The 19,456-nt window shown below is 45.2% G+C and overlaps 1 protein-coding gene across 2 annotated transcripts in view; it reads right to left on the bottom strand.

Moving 5' to 3' along the window:
* The window catches only part of CUNH7orf50 (chromosome unknown C7orf50 homolog), a 148,113-nt gene that overhangs the window by 119,593 nt on the left and 9,064 nt on the right, over window positions 1–19,456 (bottom strand). The window contains exon 1 of one of the 2 annotated variants that reach the window (XR_002481702.1): window positions 14,794–14,917. Coding sequence is in view for 1 of the 2 variants with exons in the window: in XM_021710284.1 (XP_021565959.1) it covers window positions 14,794–14,922 (129 nt within the window). In the remaining variant the exon portion in view is untranslated. Of the gene's footprint in view, window positions 1–14,793; window positions 14,924–19,456 lie in introns of those variants that run through there. The other variant, XM_021710284.1, reaches the window with a different exon arrangement.

Raw genomic sequence — 19,456 nt, forward strand, 5'->3', positions numbered from 1 at the left:
GCAGGTAGGCTCAACTAAGTGTGGGGACCCAAAAGCTATTTGCTACTTACTATACATGAGAGGAAATCAGTGAAAATTGCTAATTACTTCCCAAGTCAGAAGCCATCCATCACTGGGTTTTCTCATGTTTTGTGAGATTTTCCCACCCAACAAAGACTGAAAAGATTGCAAACCCAGATATAAAAGCAATATCGTGACTTGGCATCAGCAAAATTTCACACAGCTGCTTTTTTGTGGGAAAAGCCAGAGCAAATTATTATTAAGTAGTAATGCCCTAAAGTTCCCTAGTCCCCACCCTATACTCCATGATAAAAAAATATATAAATTACCTTTTCACCTTCTTTTATAAAACAACAGAAGAAGCTGGGCACGGTGGCTCACGCCTATAATACTAGCACTTTGGGAGGCTGAGGTATGAGGACTGCCTGAGGCCAGGAATTAAAGATCAACCTGGGCAACATAGCAAGGCCCTGTCTCTACAAAAATAAAAAATATAAAACAATGAAGAACTCTTTTAGCAGGTTATTAGAATTCATTAAGAAAAATGTATAAGAATTAATACTGTATTTCCTATTATATACAGAAGCATAAAAGTTGATGCAGCATTAAGGAAAACCTCTCTATTGTTAGCAGTACAAAAACACAATTTTAATATACATTTTCTGAGCAAGTAAAATGTCCTAACTTAGCAAGCTGCCACTAAGTTTAGTCACTTACAGAAGAGCTAAGCTAAGGGGGCCAACATAGAGGATGTGAGCAAACAGACAGAAGAAAAATTAAAAGGCTGTCCAGACCAAGAACACAGAAATGAAGGAAATGCTAAATTAATATTATGCTATTCAAAAACTAGATAAACAAAGCCTATCCTTGCTGCTATGGGAAAGCTGTCAATGACACATGCTCACTGTCCATGTTGTCACCAAGACAGAGCAGCACAAAGTGTTTCAATAAAACCAAAAAAGAAAAAAGAAAACCACAGTACCATGGCTAATCTAGCAATATCAAAACAGAAAGTTGAGGTTATCCCAGAAACACAAGAGTAGTTCTACTTTGGAAAATGTGAATTATATTTGCATATTAAGGATTTATCACCTCTACCATACAACCCTGTCTCAAAAGGCCTAGTTGGATAGGCACAGTGGCTCACACCTGTAATCCTAGCACTTTGGGAGGCTGAGGCAGAAGGAACTCTTAAGCCTAGGAGTTCGAGACTGGGATGGGGAACAAAAGGAGACCTCATCCCTATTTAAAAAGTCAAAAAATTAGGTGGGCATAGTGGTACATGCCTGTCTGTAGTCCCAGTTACTTGGGAGGCTGAGATGGGAGAATCACCTGAGCCCAGCAGGTTGAGGCTGCAGTGAACCGTGATTAGGCTACTGCATTCCAGCCTGGGTGACAGAATGAGAACCCAACTCGAAAAAGAAAAAAAAAAAAGGTTGCTGGGCACGGTGACTCAAGTCTGTAATCCCAGCACTTTGGGAAGCAAAGGCAAGAGGATTCCCTGAGCTAAGGGTATCAAGACCAGCCTGAGCAACATGGCGAGACCTTGTCTCAACAGCAAATCAAAAAATTAGTCAGGCATGGTGGCACATGCCTGTGGTTCCAGCTACGTGGAAAGCTGAGGTGGAAGGATCACCTGAGCCTAGCAGGTCAAGGCTGCAGTGGCCGTGAGCATGCCACTGCTCTCCAGCCTGGGTGACAGAGTAAGATTCCGACTCAAAAAAAAAAAAAAAGCCAAGCCATTGTTAAAAGAAAAACAAAGAAGGCATAATATTAGAGATAAATCTGCCACTATTAGCAGACATTATCGCTTACTTTAAAAATCCAATCCAGCCGGGCTCGATGGCTCAGCCTGTAATCCCGCACCTTTGGGAGGCTGAGGTGAGGGATTGCCTGAGCCCGCTGGGCTTGAGACCCGCCTGGGCAGCGAGACCTCATCTCTACAATAAATCAAAAAATCAGCCGGGCATGGTAGCGTGTGCCTGTAATTCCGGCTACTCGGAAGGCTGAGGCGGAAGGATCGCCGGAGCCCAGCAGGTCGAGGCTGCGGTGGCCAGGAGCGGCCACTGCACTCCAGTCTGGGCGACAGAGTGAGACTCCAACTCAAAAAAAAAAAAAAAATCCAATCCAAGGAAATAAACTGACAAAATAATAGAATTAGAAAGCTCAGCAATGGTTGTCAGATATAAGATCAATATCCAAATTATCAATAACTTCCCTATACACCAGCAATAACCATTATGCTACATCAAAGGAAGACACAGAATCTAAAATACCTAAGAAAAATCCTAACAAGAAACAGGGAAGGCATCTACAGAGAAAGCAATAAAACTTCCCTGAATGACACAAAAGAAATTACAAGTTACAAAAATATTTTCATGTTATTCAAATAAATTTTAAAAACACATGACAAAAGCCAAGAAAATTGTCCAAAAAAAACCAGTGAAGAGGTACTTACTTTCTTAAACATTAAAATATATATTTTTAAAAAAACTAAAGTATTAAATTGTGTTGTAAGGAACTACCTAAATAAATTACAGTATAACAAGATAATGAAACATTATGAGCCTCTTAAAAATGTGCAATCCTCATATTTTGGGAGGCCAACACAAGAGAATTGCTTGAGCCCACCCTGGGCAACATAACGAGACCTCATCTCTGCAAAAGAATCAAAAAATGAGCTGGTTGTGGTGGTACACGCCTGTAGTCCCAGCTACTCAGGAGGTTGAGGCAGAAGGATCGCCTGAGCCCAGGAGGTCAAGGATGAAGTGAGCCATGATCACACCACTGCACTCCAGTCTGGAGAACGGAGTGAGGCTCCAACTAGAAAAAAAACAAAAAAACAAAAACAAAACTACTGCAACAGATTCCAAGATAATTTAATTGGTGAAAGAATAGTCTTTTCAACAAATGGTGCTGTGGCAACTGCATATCCATATGCAAAAGAGTAAAGTTGGATCCCTACCTCACATCATACTTAAAAATTAATTCTAAATGAATCAAAACTTAACTGAAAGAGATAAAACTATAAAACTCTTAGAAAAAATGCATATATCTTCATAACCTTGGATTTCACAGTGGTTTCTTAGATATGACATCAAAGCATAGGCAACAAAAGAAAAAATAAAGTGAACATCAAAATTAAAAACTTTTGTGCTTCAAAGGACATCAAGACAGTGAAAAGATCGCACAAAGTGAGAGAAAATATTTGGAAGTCATATATCCGATAGAATAACTATATCTTGAATTTATAAAGAGTTCTTATAACTCAATAATTAAAGAGAAAATAATTTTTTAATGGACAAAGGGTTTGAACAGACATTTCTCTAAAGAAAATATACAAATGGTCAATGACTACATGAAAGGGTATTTAATATCATTAGCCACTGAGAAATGCAAATCAAAACCACAATGACACACCATTTCACACATGCACTAGGATATACAGAATGAAAAAGTCACACGGGCCAGGTGTGGTGGCTCATGCCTGTGAGCCCAGAACTTTGGAAAGCCAAGGTGGGAGGATTGCCTGGGCCCAGGAATTAGAGACCAGGGCCACACGATGAGACCTTGTCTCTGCAATAAATAAATTTTTCAAAATTAGCCGGGCATGATGGCACACGCCTGTAGTCCCAGCTACTTGGGAGGCTGAGGCAGAAGGATCGCCTGAGCCCAGCAGCTCAAGGATATAGTAGCTGTGATCGTGCCCACTGCACTCCAGCCTAGGTGGAAGAGTGAGATTCTGGCTCAAAAAAAAAAGTCATATAATAGCTGTGCCAGCAAGAACATGGAAAAAGGAGAGCCTCATACAGTGCTGGTGGGACCATAAAACAGAGCAGCTGGAGAGGAAAACAGTTTGACAGCTCCTCAAAAAGTTAAACGTAGAGCACCCAACAATTCTACTCCTAGGTTTCTAGCCAAAGAAATTTCAACAGATATTTAAGCAAAAACTGGCAGAGAAGTGCTCATATAAGTACTATTCACAATAGCCAAAAGGTAGAAACAACTCAAAGACCCATCAAACTGATGACGACACAAGATGTGGATTATTCATCCCAAGGAAAGGTACTCATCAATAAGGAACATGCCAGAGACCAACAGCAGCATGACATATTTAACAGTCATGTCTTCCTGCTCAAACCAGATCCCTATTTGAATTCTAGAGATTTTAATTCAGCTGACCAGACCCTCCTGAGTGCATATGTTTTAAGTACTTTACCTATCTTTGTACATCGATAATCTCCATTTCAACTTTTTAAAATATGTACTAAATTTCTTGGTGATCAGCCCTTAAGAAACTGAACTGTCTGGGTGTGAAGGCTCACACCTGTACTCCCAGCACTTTGGGATCACTTGGGGCCAGGAGTTCAAGATCAGCCTGGGCAACATGGTAAGATCCCATCTCTACAAAAACTATTATTTTATAATTATCTGGGCATGGTGACACACACTTGTAGTCCCAGTTAGGAGTTCAAGGTAGCAGTGAGCTATGATCGCACCACTGTACTCCAACCTGGGCAACAGAGCAAGACTTTGTTTCTAAAAAAAAAAAACAACAACAAAAATCTAAACTACCCTGAAAGGATACATAACTATCTTCTTTAGAAAAAGATCCTTTAAGTTACCAGAATGAATAAATGATCAGATAATAGATTCATAACAAAGTAAAGAGAAATTTGAAAAAGATGCTTTTAGGCCAGGCATGGTGGCTCACACCGACAATCCCAGCATTTTGGGAAGCCAAGGTGAGAAGACTGCCTGAGCCCACAGGTTCAAGACCAGGCTGGGCAACTTGGCCAGAGCTCATCTCTACAATAAAGCAAAAAATGAGCCACGTGTGGTGGCACATGTCTGTAGTTCCAGCTACTTGGAAGGCTGAGACGGAAGAGTCACCTGAGCCCAACAGGTCAAGGCTGCGGTGGCCGTGAGCGTGCCACTGCACTGCAGCCTAGGCAACAGAGTGAGACTCCAATAAAAAAGATGCTTTTACCTTAGAAATCAACAATAAAAAGACAAACAATCCAGCTTTTTTAAAAAAGGGCAAAGGATCTGAACAGACATTTCTCCAAACAAGATATATAATAGCCAACAACCATGTGAAAAGATGCTCAGCATCATTAGTCACTAGGGAGATGCAAATCAGAGCCACTTCACACCCACAAAGATGACTCTAATAAAAAGAGGGACAACAAGTGTTGGCAAAAAGAAAATGCAGAAAATGTAACTTCACGATTCCACTTGTAGATATATAAAATTTAAAAATATGACTACCCAAAAATTGTGCTCATATCAGCATTATTCATAACATCCAAAGAGTGGGTCCGAAAATTGGTAAAGGGATGACCGTTCTATGCCGTGAAATATTAGTCAGTCACAAACATGAAAGAACACAGAAGGTAACATGGTTAGCTGACTGAGACAGGAAGAGGGTACCTCAGCCTCCTACCAGCTTACCCAGGCCTCAGGGAAACACTAAAATTCTCTGGGTCACAGTTTTCCCGTACGTAAGACAATGAATCAATCTCTCAATCCTTTTTAGCCCTAAAAGTCTATCAGTTTATGATTCCAATTGGTTGACAACCTAGCGCTCAGTAGCCATGAAGTAGAAAATAAAAGCAATGTGGTAGGGGGCAGAATGGAATACTACTAAGAAAAACAATTCAGGCTCCCAGGGAGCTGTCTGAAAGACTAGCCACCACTCACCCCCAAGAGTTTAATGACCAAAAAATCCACTGCCAGAGCAGTCATATATCTTGGGGCAAAATACCATTGGTATGAAGTATTTTGCCTCTGAGTAAATTCTCAAGGCCACAAGTTCATAACCTAATTTTATGGTTTTATAAAGCTGTAGGCTAAATGTCTGTGTAATTCACATCAGCTGCCACACGGCACAGTCCAAGTAGTAGCTGAGTAGCTCAGTCCAAGTTGAGTAGCTCTGCTTCCTCCCCACCTACAGGTCCTGTGGCCCTGCCTGCTGGCAACAGAGTGCCAGTTCCCTTGGCCTGGCTGTCCCACTGGGCAGGTTTCAACACAGCCCATGAAAACGCACGGGAGAGAAAGGCTGCACTTGGGACCCTGAAAACCAATCAGTTTACTGATCACACACACGTTCTGAAGGAAACAGCGGCTGTGATCCTCCAAGAGTCACTGCTACTCCCACTGACATGGGACAGTGTAATCCACACATCTAAGGCCTGCTCTATCAACAGTGAGAGCAGATGCCAAAGCCACACTTGGGACGTCCTCATGCAGTGCTCCAGTATGCTGACACTGCACACAGCTGAGCCACTGTGGTTGTGAGAACCAACTCTCAGCCCCACTACACACAGGGTGAGGGGTAGCAATGCTCCAGACCCCTTGTCTGTTAGTGTGCTCCACAAGGTCACCGAAACAGAAAACCAAAATACATCTCTCCTCTGTCACTAGCTGGCTAGGTGACTGCCATGACTCAGCCGCTTCGACTGACTTGCCTGCAAGCCAGCAAAGCACCCAGACCTTTGCCCTCTGGCATCTCAGGATGGCTAAGAATCCGATGTCAAGATGCTTTTGTGGATGGAAAAGTGCTTTGCAAACATAGGCATTCTTTTCTTTTTTTATTTATTTCATAGGCATTCGTATTAAAGAGAGATGAAATGAGCCTGCTACCAGCAGCTGACTGAAAGTTCACCTTTCTCCCAACTCACCCACACTCCCAAGCAGCGATATGGTGGTATCCACAGCGGCAGAGAGGCGGCCAGGAGACAGAGCTGCCTCCAAACCTGTGCAGACACCTGGCTGGCTCTGAGTGTGATTGTTACATTTACGCCATCTCCCCCTTCACATGTCTCAGTGTCTCCGACAGGAACAGAAACACCAAGTATTTCCTTTAGTGAGATTAGAGCAGGGAGGGCTGCAAAGCCCTGATGAACTGACAGCCACACCCTCCACCCATTGCAACCAACCCAAAGGAATGATGCTCAGGCAGGCCTGGTGCCCTCGACACGAGTTGTCTAAAATGCAATCCCCACAACCTTTGCGGTAAGAAACCAGTCCTGGAAGGGTTGAAATAACTTGCAGACACAACTCTCACACCTCCATTCCCCTGGGGGGGCTTAGCTATGAAACAGGAAGCAGACAGGGCAATCCAAAGATTCCTCTAGCCCAGGGCAGCATCCAAGAAGACACCGGCCTGTAAACTCCAACCCGCCAGCAGCAGGAACCTTGTACCCTGAGAAAAACAGACCCGGCAGGTGCCAGGCCCTAAGAGCAGCAGCCAGTCCAACAGACCCAGTTCCCAAGACACAAGAAAGGATTCAGAGCAACTCCTCCTGCCTGGGACCACCCAAAGCCTCCCCTTCCCCAGCACTTCAGGCCTGCAAGGGTTTTTGGGATAGTGAGTTGAGCCAACAGAGCACAGAGACCTGAACCCTGAGGCCTGACTGCCTGGGGCCAAGGAACAGCCAAACTGTACATGTAGACAAAGGCACCAGGAATGCAGACCCAGATAGGACAAGCACACCCAGCCCCAGCCACTTCCTGTGCCACGCCCACAGGCCTGAGCGGGAACTCAACTCTGTGGAAACGACTCCCCAAGGGGCGATGAAGTTTCCATCACTTGGGGACATTTCAACTATGCTGGCGCAAGCACAGAGTGCCTGTGCTGTGGGAAGTGGCCACGCAGGGCCCCGGGAGCAGCCGGCTGACCCGCAGGCCCCCAGATGGACGTTTCTGGGAGACGGCACAGCGGCCAAAGTGAGGACAGAGTCTTCTCCATGCCCCACTGTGGGTTCTGGAGGTTCATCCAGAAGCCACGGGGCACAGGGAGGGAGCCCAGCACAGTACTTTTCCACTGCCCTTCCGGGTAACGAATGCTGCTCTTTCAGCCTCATCCATGCACCCTTCTGAAGCACTCAGATATGTTTTAAAAAAAAGAAAGAAAGAACAGAAAAGCCTAGAGCCTCTCTTTAACAATTTTCCATGAGAACCAGAGAGAGTGAGCGAAGACGCATGTGTATTCGCAGAGAATAGCATGTGTTGTTCTTAGGAGAGAAGAGACCCCACTCACTGGAAGACTGGCTTCTAACTGTATGAGCAGGGGCTTTAGGACTAAGTTCAGAGCTACTACTGCACTAAGTCACAAAGGCCCATCAGAAAGCCTCCAGGAGCCGGAAACCAGCCCCAGAAACCTTCCAGAAAACCCAACCAAACATCAGCTCCTGCTGGAAGGAGCGTGGCTACCGACCCCTGCTGGCGAGTCTGGCTGCACAGTGAGGGGCACACCCCTGCAGGCCTCTTCCCACAGCCCCCTCCCCCCAGGGCCAGAGACAGCTCAAGGCCTGCCTCCTGCGCTCAGCTGGACGGGTCTGCGACCCTCAGTACACCGGAAAATTAAAGAAAAGTGCATGGGAGGTTAACAGTAACCCAAGTTACATACCCAACAAAAATCCAGACATCAAGAGACAGGCGAGAAGCAAACACACCCAAATGCTTTCTTCTTCTCACCTTTCTATTAATCAACATGTATTCTAATAAGCAAAGTAATCACATTTAAAATCAGCTGAGGCCAGGCATAGTGACTCACACCTGTAATCCCAGCATTCTGAGAGACCCAGGCGAGAAGACTGCTTGAGCCCAGGAGTTCGAGACCAGTCTAGGCAACATAGCATGATCTCGCCTCTACAAAAAATTGAAATGTAGCTGGGCATGGTGGTACGCGACTGTAGTCCCAGCTACTCGGGAGGTTGAGGTGAGAGGATCGCCTGATCCCAGGAGGTAGAGGCTGTGGTGAGTTGTGATCGTGCCACTGCACTCCAGCCTAGATGACAGGGTGAGACCCTGACTCAATAAATAAATAAATAAGTAAATAACCTGGGCTGGGCACAGTGGCTCACACCTATAATCTCAGCACATTGGGAGGCAGAGGCGAGAGGACTGCCTGAGTCTAGGGGTCTGGGACCAGCCTCGGCAACTTGGCAAGTCCTCATCTCTGCAATAAACCAAAAAGTTAGCCAGGAGTGCTGGCATGCGCCTATAGTTCCAGTTACTTGGGAGGCTAAGGCAGAAGGATCGTCTAAGCACAGTGGGCCGAAGCTGCAATGGCTGTGACCGTACCATAGCCTGGGCAACAGGGTGTGACTCCTACTCAAAAAATATATACATATATATATATATAAATTACACATATGTGTGTGTGTGTGTGTGTGTGTGTCTATATATATAAATTATCTGAACTTAAACTAAAAGGATATATATCCTTGCTTAGGCAGAAATTTCAACCTTTGCCTATGTTTACCATAAACCAACAGTTTTGTGGGTCCTGCCAATGACCAGCAGCCCAAAGCAGAGACCAGGCAAGAGAGCTCACCAAGAAGAGAAATTGGGTGTTTTACAACAAAATTTAAAATGTCCAAGGTGGCCAGAGCAATCAGGCAAGAAAAAGAAAAGGGTACCCAAATTGGAAAAGAAGAAATCAAACCGCCTTTTCATGCAGATAATATGACTTTATACCTAGAGAACCCTAAAGACATCTTCAAAAGACCCCTAGACTTGATAAATGAATTCAGTGAGGTTTCAGGATACAAAATCAACATACACAAATCAATAGCACTGCCTTATACCAATAGCAACCAAGCTGAGATCAAACCAAGAACTCACTTCCATTTACAATAGCAACCAAAAAGCTAAAATACCTAGGAACATATTTAACCAAGAAGGTTAATAAGGAAAGACCTCTACAATGAGAACTACAAAACTCTGATGAAATAAATTGCAGAGGAAACAAATAAATGGAGAAACAGCCCATGCTCATGGACTGGAAGAATCAACACTATTAAAATGATCATATTACGGCCGGGCTTGGTGGCTCAGCCTGTAATCCCAGCATTTTGGGAGGCCGAGGTGAGTGGATTGCCTGAGCCTGCGGGTTCAAGACCCGCCTGGGCAACTTGGCAAGACCTCATCTCTACAACAAATCAAAAACTAGCCGGGCGTGGTAGCTCGCGCCTGTAGTTCCAGCTACTTGGAAGGCTGAGGCGCAAGGATCGCCAGAGCCCAGTAGGTCAAGGCTGCGGTGGCCGGGAGCGGCCACTGCACTCCAGTCTGGGTGACAGAGTGAGACTCCAACTCAAAAAAAAAAAAAAAATGATCATATTACCCAAAGTAATCCGATTCAATGCAATTCCCATCCAACTACTGATGTCATTTTTCACAGAATTAGAAAAAACAACCCTAAAATTCATATGGAACCAAAAGAGCCAGAATAATCAAAGCTTTATACTAAGCAAAAAGAACAAAGCTAAAGGTATCACACTATCAGATTTCAAATTATACCACAAGGCCATAGTAACTAAAATAGCATGGTACTGGTATGAGAGCCAACACATGGACCAATGGAATAGAACAGAGAACCCAGAAATAAACCCAAATGCCTACAACCAACTGATCTTTGACAAAACAGACAAAACATATACTGCAGAAAGGACACCCCGTTCAACAAACAGTGCTGGGCAGATTGCATAGCTACATGAAGATAATGAGGCTTGATCCCTATCTCTCGCCATATGCAAAAATTAAATCAAGATGGATACAGACTTAGATGTCAGACCTAAAACCACAAAAATCCTCGAGGAAAACCTAGGTAAAGCTCTTCTGGACATTGGCCTAAGCAAAGAACTTATGGTTAAAAGCCCAAAAGCAAATGCAACAAAAATAAAAATGAAAAAAATAGAACTTAGTTAAACTAAAAAGCTTCTGCACAGCAAAAGAAATAATCAACAGAGCAAACAGGCAACCTACAGAATGGGAGAAGATATTATCAAACTATACATCTGACAAAGGACTAATATCCAAAATCTACAAAGAATTCAAACAAATCAGCAAGAAAAAAGCAAATAATTTAAAAATAGGCAAATGACATGAGTAGACATTTCTCAAAAGATATACAAATGGCCCACAAACATTAAAAAATACTCAATGTCACTCATCATCAGGGAAATGCGAATTAAAACCACAGTAAGATAACATCTACACCAGTCAGAATTTAAAAATTATTAAAAAATTAAAAAGCAGCTAGGCACAGTGGCTCATGCATACAATCCTAGCACTTTGGCAGGCAAAGGAGAGAGGATTGCTTGAGTCCAGGGGTTCGAGATCAGCCTGCACAACTTGGTGAGACCTGTTTCTACAATAAATCAAAAAATTAGCTGGATGTGGTGGCATGCACCTATAGTTCCATCTACTTGGAAGGTTGAGGTGGAAGGACTGCCTGAGCCCTGCAGATCAAAGCTGCAGTGACAGTGAGGCATGCCACTGCACTCCAGCCTGGGCAAGAGAGTGAGACTCTGACTTAAAAAATAAAAATAAAAAATAAAAAACATGGCACAGATATGGAGAAAAGGGAACACTGTTGGTGGAAGTGTAAATTAGTACAACCTCTATGGAAAATGGTATGGAGATTAGTCAAAGAACTAAAAGTAGATCTACCATTTGATCCATCAATCCCACTACTAGGTATCTACTCTAAGGAATAGAGGTCATTATATAAAAAAGACACCTGTACCCGATGTTCATTGCAGCACAATTCACAATTGCAAAGATGTGAAATCAACCTAAATGCCCATCAACTGATCAGTGGATAATGAAAATGTGGAATATATATACCACGGAATACCATGCGGCCATAAAAAAAGAATGAAATCATGTCCTTCGCAGCAACATGGATGAAGCTGGAGAAACTGCCTACAGGGCACAATGTTCACTCTCTGGGGAATGGGCACTGAGACCCAATCCCCACCACGACTCAATATGTCCTTTAACCAATTCACATGTGTTCCCCCTAAATCTCAAATAAATTTTTGTTTAAAAAGGTCAAGGACAGAGCTTATTTTAAAGAAAACAGGAGGAGTCTAGAAAAAGCAGGAGAGTGTCCAAGAAATGGCCTACAAAGGTCACTGTGATGGAGGCTCTGCAGAATCAGGGCGGGCTGACCCCTGAAGAAGAGCTCCAACACCTCTCAGGAAATGGGTTTCCATATGGAACCTGAAAACCAAAGAGAACCCACACAACCAGGGCTCAAGTTGTGGAGAAGGCAGGGATAAGAGGCAATCAGCCCAGGACAGACAAGCCAGAACTCAGAGCAAGACCCATGGCTGCACGTGAGTCACAAGACCACAAAGCAGAGTCAGGATGCTTCAAGCTCAGGCAGACGCCAGCCCTCAGCGTTTGGGTGTTTGAGCTTTGGGGGCTGGGCCAAACACGGCCCAGGCCAAGACTGGGGTCCTGGGTACTCTCTGGTTTCCCCTCGCCCCTCAGGTGGTGGCAGCTGAGGAGCAGCCTTCAGAAACACAGCCAGGACGCACTCCGGGCACACACCCCGTGCCTGCCCCATCCTCCCCGTAGCTTCTGCCATCGGCCACAGTCACGGACATGACTTCAGGCTGCCTTCCCCACGCTTCATCCTGCCTCACTGAATGGAACCCTAAAGTGACCTGCACCAGCGCCCATCAGTCTGGGTGCAGGTCACTTTCCAAGGCCCCCACAGCAGGGGGGGCGCAGGGAACCCCCTAGGGAGCACTGGCTGTGTATGGGAAGCTGCTCTGGGGAGAGGCCCCGGTGTGCTGGCCCCCTGCACAACAGCCTTCCTCTCAGTTCATGGGAAAAAAGGACCTCTGCCACCCTGAATGCTAAGACGGCACACCACCCAGGGTGTAAAAAGCTCTGGGGCAGAAACAAAGGCATTTTGAAATGCTGGTGTCATGTGGTACAAGTGAACAACGTAATGAGCCAGCACTAAATCCTTGAACAAGTCACGTGGTTTCCAACTCTTTCGTCCAAAAGAAGGACCTAATCAAGATGTCATTTAATGGTAGACCTTCAAAAATCAATTTAAGTAACATGTGCCAAAAATCACATAATGGTGCCAGAGTTCATGGAATGCAGCACCCCTGCTACAACTCAACTTCCATTCCCACTACCTTATTATGTGATAAGATTATGCAGCACTTGTACCTAACAAGAACAGGAAGAAAGCCAACCCCAAGCCTCATCTCCTTCGAGCAGTAAGTAATATCATCTTCAGACGTGTGAACTATCAGCAAAAACATGAGAAATCCTGTGACTGTGTGATCTGGGACTATGATAGGAAAGGGTCATCACCCCTATGTGACATGGAAATAGAGGACAGTACTATCGCCACCTAGTGGTGTGACAATATGATATGATACTGCCATCATGGGATATGGTACTATGACATGACAGTGCCATCAGCATTATGTGAGCTGGTACTATGATAGTGCCATCACCATTATGCAATGTGACAATGTGATACGACAGTGCCGTTGCCATTATGTGATACGACAATCTATGATACTGCCATCACCATCCTGTGATATGACAATATGACATGATAGTGCCATTGCCATTATGTGATGTACACCTAACCCCAAACTAAATTTTCCTTCTTTCTTTTGGTTCTTTCTGAATTGAAGTCTCATTCTGTTGCCCAGGCTGGAGTGTAGTGACACACTCACATCTGCCACAGCCTCGACCTGCTGGGCTCAGCCTTCCAAGTAGCTGGAACTACAAGTATGTGCCACCACATCCAGCTAATTTTTCTATTTACTGTAGAAACGAGGTCTTGCCAAGTTACCCAGGCTGGTCTCAAACCCCTGGGCTCAGACAAGCCTCTCACCTCGACCTCCCAAAAGCTACCATGCCCAGTTCAAATTTTCTTTATGATGAATAATTTATTAAGATTTGTAAGCTACTATGCTGATTTGGTCAACTACTAATTGTAAAGTTCAATATGAAAGCTCAATATGGAAGAAAAATTACAATGTTCAGAACTTGGTAACATTTTTTTTTTCAGTGTTTCACTCTGTTGGCCATGCTGAAATGCAGTGGCACACTCATGGCACTGCAGCCTCGACCTTCCACTTCGGCCTTCCAAGTAGCTGGAAGTACAGGTGCACACAACCATGCCCAGCTAATTTTTGTATTCGTTGTAGAAATGAAGTCTCACCTAGTTGCCCAGGCTGGTCTCGAAACTGTGGACTCAGGCAATCCTCTAGCCTCAGCGTCCCAAAGTGCTGGGATTACAGGTTTGAGCCACCACACCCAACCACAAAATTTCTTTAAATTTTTAAATATAAATGTACATATATCTTTTCATGTGTACATTTAAACTTTCAAAAGTAAAAATATATAACTTTAGGAATAGGCTGTTTGTGTATTTTTTCAAGTAAATGACAGTGTCTATTCAAGTCACAATGTTGTTTATATCAACAACATACAGCTTAAAAAGGGATGTTAACAGATGATTTTCAAACTCCCAATAAATGCATTATGCTATATATGAACACTTCTAGATGTAAATTTTTAAATATAGGGTTTCAGGCCACACCCCTGCACGTGTCATTGAGAGGAGCAGTCTCCCACCTGCATGCAAAGCCACCCACCTGCCAACCCGCACCGACCCCTTCCCAAGAGCATAGCCCAAGGCCTGGCTCCAGACCCCTCACCATCCCGGCCACCTCCACCGGGCTACTCTAGTCCATCCATGTCTCCTGCATAACACACCCCAAAACAGGTCTGCAGACTTGGTGGCTGAAGAAAGGCAGTTATGGCACTCTGACCTAACATTTACTGACGTCCCTCTTTGTCCTACAGCTGTTCTTCGAAGGCACTGAGCACGCCCACGTGTGGCCTGTCCCACCCTCTGCTCCACAGATGCGCAGTCTGAGTCATCCCACTCTCCCTGAGGGTCAGGTGACAGGGCAGACCCCTGGAAAGAGTGAAAGGGTTGTTATGTGGCCTTACTTCTGGGAGAGCTTCCTCACTGTCCAGCGGGGCCTCAGCGGCCAGCAGTGTCCCTTCCATCGTTGCCTTCTTCAATTTTTTGTTTTTTATCTCTGTCACTTTGGAAAACTTTCTCTTCTGTTTTGCCATCCTATAATAGAGAAAGTAAATTGCTAGACACAGGAAATAAAAGGTCTCAGGCCATCTTTCACCAAAAGGGGGCAGGGCACCCTTCCATTATAAAATACAAAAATATTTCAGAAAATACAGAAAAAAGCCTGGACAACCTGGCGAGACTTCATCTTTATAATAAATCACAAACTAGTTGGGCATGATAACGTGCATCTGCAGTTCCAACTACCTGGAAGGCTGAGGTGGAAGGATTGCCTGAGCCCAGCTGGTCAAGGCTGTGGTAGCCATGAGCTTGTCACTGCACTCCAGCCTGGGCGACAGAGTGAGATGCTGACAAAAAAAAACAACAACACGTTAAGAGAGTCAATCACCCTAGTTTCATCACCTATGGGCAACCATACATGTATTTCCTTTATTTTTTTCTGAGTGTTTTTATTTAACTTAGCTGCAATCACACAGAGATTACATATTCTGTATTTTTTTTGAGTCAGAGTCTCCCTCTGTCACCCAGGCTGGAGTGCAGTGGCACAATGATAACTTACCACAGGCTAAACTTCCTGGACTCAGGCAATTCTTCCACCACAGCTGCCCAAGTAGCTGGGACTACAGATGCATAATTTTTTTTTGTAGAGATGAGGTCTCACCATATTATGCAGGCTGGTCTCAAACTCCTGGACTCAAGCAATCCCACCTTGGCCTCCCAAGTGCTGGGATGACAAGCAAGTCTAGCCCATATTCTGTTTTTCTAACTGAACATGAACACAAAACTTATAAGATTAAGAGGAACACCATGATTAAGAGGTATCCCAGTATCATAATTTTCCAAAGGTAAAAATCTGTCTATTCCCTAAGTGATGAATATTTTGCTTTTTATTTTCTCCTATTATGGACTAGCTCAAACTCTATCAACCAGGGATGCTAGGGCACAATGCTGATTGCCAGCAGTAGTCCTGCACCCATACCAGGACGTCTGGCCACTGGCGAATGGAGGGGCTCAAGGACCCCCGTGAGTCTGGGATGTCCCATCTGAGCATGCAAGGAGCATCGACCAGGCCACAAGCGAGCGCTGATGTGGGAGCTGAGATGCATCTAATCAAGTCTACTTTCTCAAGCACAACAGTATTCAGAACTCCACATTCAAGAGCAGAAAAGAATGATGAACAGAATTATAAAACCAAGTTCCCCTGTGGAACTGTGAGACAAGGGAGAAAGAGAAATGATGAGCCGATGGAGCCCGGACACATGCTGGAGGGTCACGACTGAGAGCCCTAGGCCTCAGATGGAGGACACTGGCTGTTATGCTAGACCTCTGATGGGAAGTCTGGGGGGACCAGGTTATTTCTAGAAGAGAGAAGTAGGAACTGAACCAACTCCTGCTGCAGTAGTGAAGGCTCCTGCCAGGCTCCTGTCAGGCGATGCTGACCAGACAGCAAGAGTAAGAAGAGGCCGGGCTCAGTGGCTCAGTCCAAAATCCCAGCACTTTGGGAGGCCAAGTGTGGATTGCCTGAGCCCGCGGGTTCGAGACCTGCCCGGGAAACTTGGCGAGAACTCATCTCTATGATAAATCAAAAAACCAGCCAGGCGTGGTAGTGCATGCCTGTAATTCCAGCTACCTGGAAGGCTGAGGCGGAAGGATCACCAGAGCCCAGCAGGTCGAGGCTGCGGTGGCCGGGAGCGGCCACTGCAGTCCAGCCTGGGCGACGGAGTGAGACTCCAATTAAAAAAAAAAAAGAGTAAGAAGAAGCCTACCTGCTTCACCATACCCCTCCTCATCCCCCACCACCTGGCCAATCCCACACTACCCCTCCACCCTCCACCAATCTCTACCCCAGTCTCTCATCCTCTATGCCCCCCATGCCATCCCCTCATACCCATCCCTACACCCCACCAGCTTCCAGTCCCCCCCTGCTGCGCCCACTGAGTAGAACCTAAAACAGAGCTGAAAACACAGAAGTGGTCTGCAGAGTTCTCCAAGCTGCATCATGAGCCTCATGGGCAGAGTATGCAAGGGGCTTCTGGAGCAATAACCAGCACACACAAACATGCACATACTGCCTTTGTCACACAATGTTTTTAATAGAAATAACTCAAACACACTTCAATACAGGACAAGATCAGGAAGCCGGGGTAAACCAATAAAGCAGAATCCCACTCAGGTAAAACAGGCCAGGCTTGTTGGCTCAGCCTGTCATCCCAGCACTGTGGGAGGCCAAGGCCAGTGGACTGCCTGAGCCTGTGGGTTCGAGACCAGCCCCAGGAACTTGGTGAGACCTCGGCTCTACAATAAATAAAAACAAAATTAGCTGGCATGGTATCACAAGCCTGTAGTTCAGCTACTTGGAAGGCTGAGGCGGAAGGGTTGCCACAGCCCAGCAGGTTGACACTGGGGTGCCCGTGAGTGTGCCACTGCACTCCAGCCTGGGCGATGGACTGAGACTCCGACTCAAAAAAAAAAGAAAGAAAAAAATTAAAATAAATGAAGCACTGCTATATAGAATGGAAAATATATTTTTGTAGAGTACTATCTAATTTTGTTTGTTTTAAGAAAAAAATACTGAAAACAATAATAGAGAAAACACACACACACACACATATATATATATATATATATATGAAAATGTCTGGAGGATAATCTTACTTGTACCCAGGAGGTGGAATTACAAGGGACTTTATTTTTTTTATAGCTGTTTTATTTCACTTTTTTCAAGGTTTTACACTTTTTAAAAAATGAAGCTTTTATTTATTAACAGTCCTCTAAAATTCTATTTACGAGGCTTACAAATATCCGTTTTTTTTTTTTTTTTTTTTTGAGTTGGAGTCTCACTCTGTCGCCCAGACTGGAGTGCAGTGGCCGCTCCTGGCCACTGCAGCCTCGACCTGCTGGGCTCCAGCGATCCTTCCGCCTCAGCCTTCCAAGTAGCCGGAATTACAGGTATGCGCTACCACGCCCGGTTGATTTTTTGATTTATTGTAGAGATGAGGTCTCGCTGCCCAGGCGGGTCTCAAACCCACGGGCTCAGGCAATCCATTCACCTCAGCCTCCCTAAGGCACGGGATTACAGGCTGAGCCACCGAGCCCGGCTACAAATATCCACTTTTATTCCAACAAATTACAGATAATTCCCCTCATTTATTCTGAACTCATGCCAGTGGTTTCATCCTCCACATCCCAGATTTCTATGTACACTCATGTGTCACTTAATGCCGGGACACGCACTGAGAAATGCACTGTTCAGTGATTTTGTCACTGTGTGACCATCACAGAGTGTTCTTGCACTGACTTAGGTGGTCTAACACACTACACCCCTGGGCCATGTAGGCTAGCCTACTGCTCCTGGGCTACACACCTGTGCAGCACATGACTAAACTGATACTGTAGGCAGCTATGGCTCAGTGGGAAGGATGTGTGTATCTACACATATCTAAACACAACAAAGGTGCCATATATATAATACAGTATTTTATAATCTTATGGGATCGCTGTTGTAATTGCAGCCCACTGTTGACCAAAACATCACTATTTGGAATATATCTATATCTGTTTAACACAGCAGCCCCCACCCTTCTTGGCATCAGGGACCAGTTTTTTGAAAGACAGTTTTTCCACCGACAGGGCAGGGTGGGGATGTGCAGTCAAACCACCCCGCGAATGTTCGTCTGTATTTGCAGCTTCTCCCCAGTGCTAGCTTCACCTCCTCAGCTCCACCTCAGGTCATGCGGCATGAGATTCTCATAAGGAGCACACCACCTATGAGTAGATCCCTTGCATGCACAGCTCACAATAGGGTTTGGCCTCCTATGAGATTCTAAGCGGCTGCTGATACAACAGGAAGCAGAACTTAATAATGCAAGTGAAAGGGAGAGGCTGTGAATGCAGATGAAGCTTCACTCACTCACCTACCGCTCGCCCCCTGGTCTGTGGCCCCGTTCCTAACAGGCCAAGCCCAGGCGTTGGGGACACCTGACATAACATATAGATATATGTTAAATCTTAGAGATGCTGTTCAAGACTGCACAAGCATGGGAGCAGGCACACAAACCCAATGCCTTTGTCCCTTGACACCAGAATGTATTCTGGACTCCTATCAATGGGTATTCAAAACCACAAGTCGCTCCTTCATCAAATGCAACGAGAGCTAGCTGTGTCCTGGGCACCATGGTGGATATTGAACACACAGCAAAGCACACGGCTAATGGGAGCCTTGACCTCATGGATCTTCTCACAGTAGGACACAGACCTAGTTGCTGAAGTAAACAAGCCACATATTACAGAGATAGACGTCAGGAAAAAACAAAGCAGGATGACTAGACAAGCAAGGAGACCCAGGCAGAACGACATAAGCCAGGGGGTCCCTGCACGGAGTGGAGTGCAACAGCAGGAGGCAGCAAGGAGCCGGGAGACAGCCCGGCACAAGTCCGCCATGCACGGAGGCCGAGATGGGCAAGGTGGGCTGCTTCCTGCCCTCGCATCTCTCCCTCAGAGTCCCTCTCACACACACACTTACTAAGACATCAACACTCACCCCTGTTCCAAAGGGCCAAGCAGAAGCAT

Source organism: Carlito syrichta, unplaced genomic scaffold (genome assembly GCF_000164805.1).
Source record: "Carlito syrichta isolate Samal-C Ts95f unplaced genomic scaffold, Tarsius_syrichta-2.0.1 Scaffold288374, whole genome shotgun sequence".
Taxonomy (NCBI): domain Eukaryota; kingdom Metazoa; phylum Chordata; class Mammalia; order Primates; family Tarsiidae; genus Carlito; species Carlito syrichta.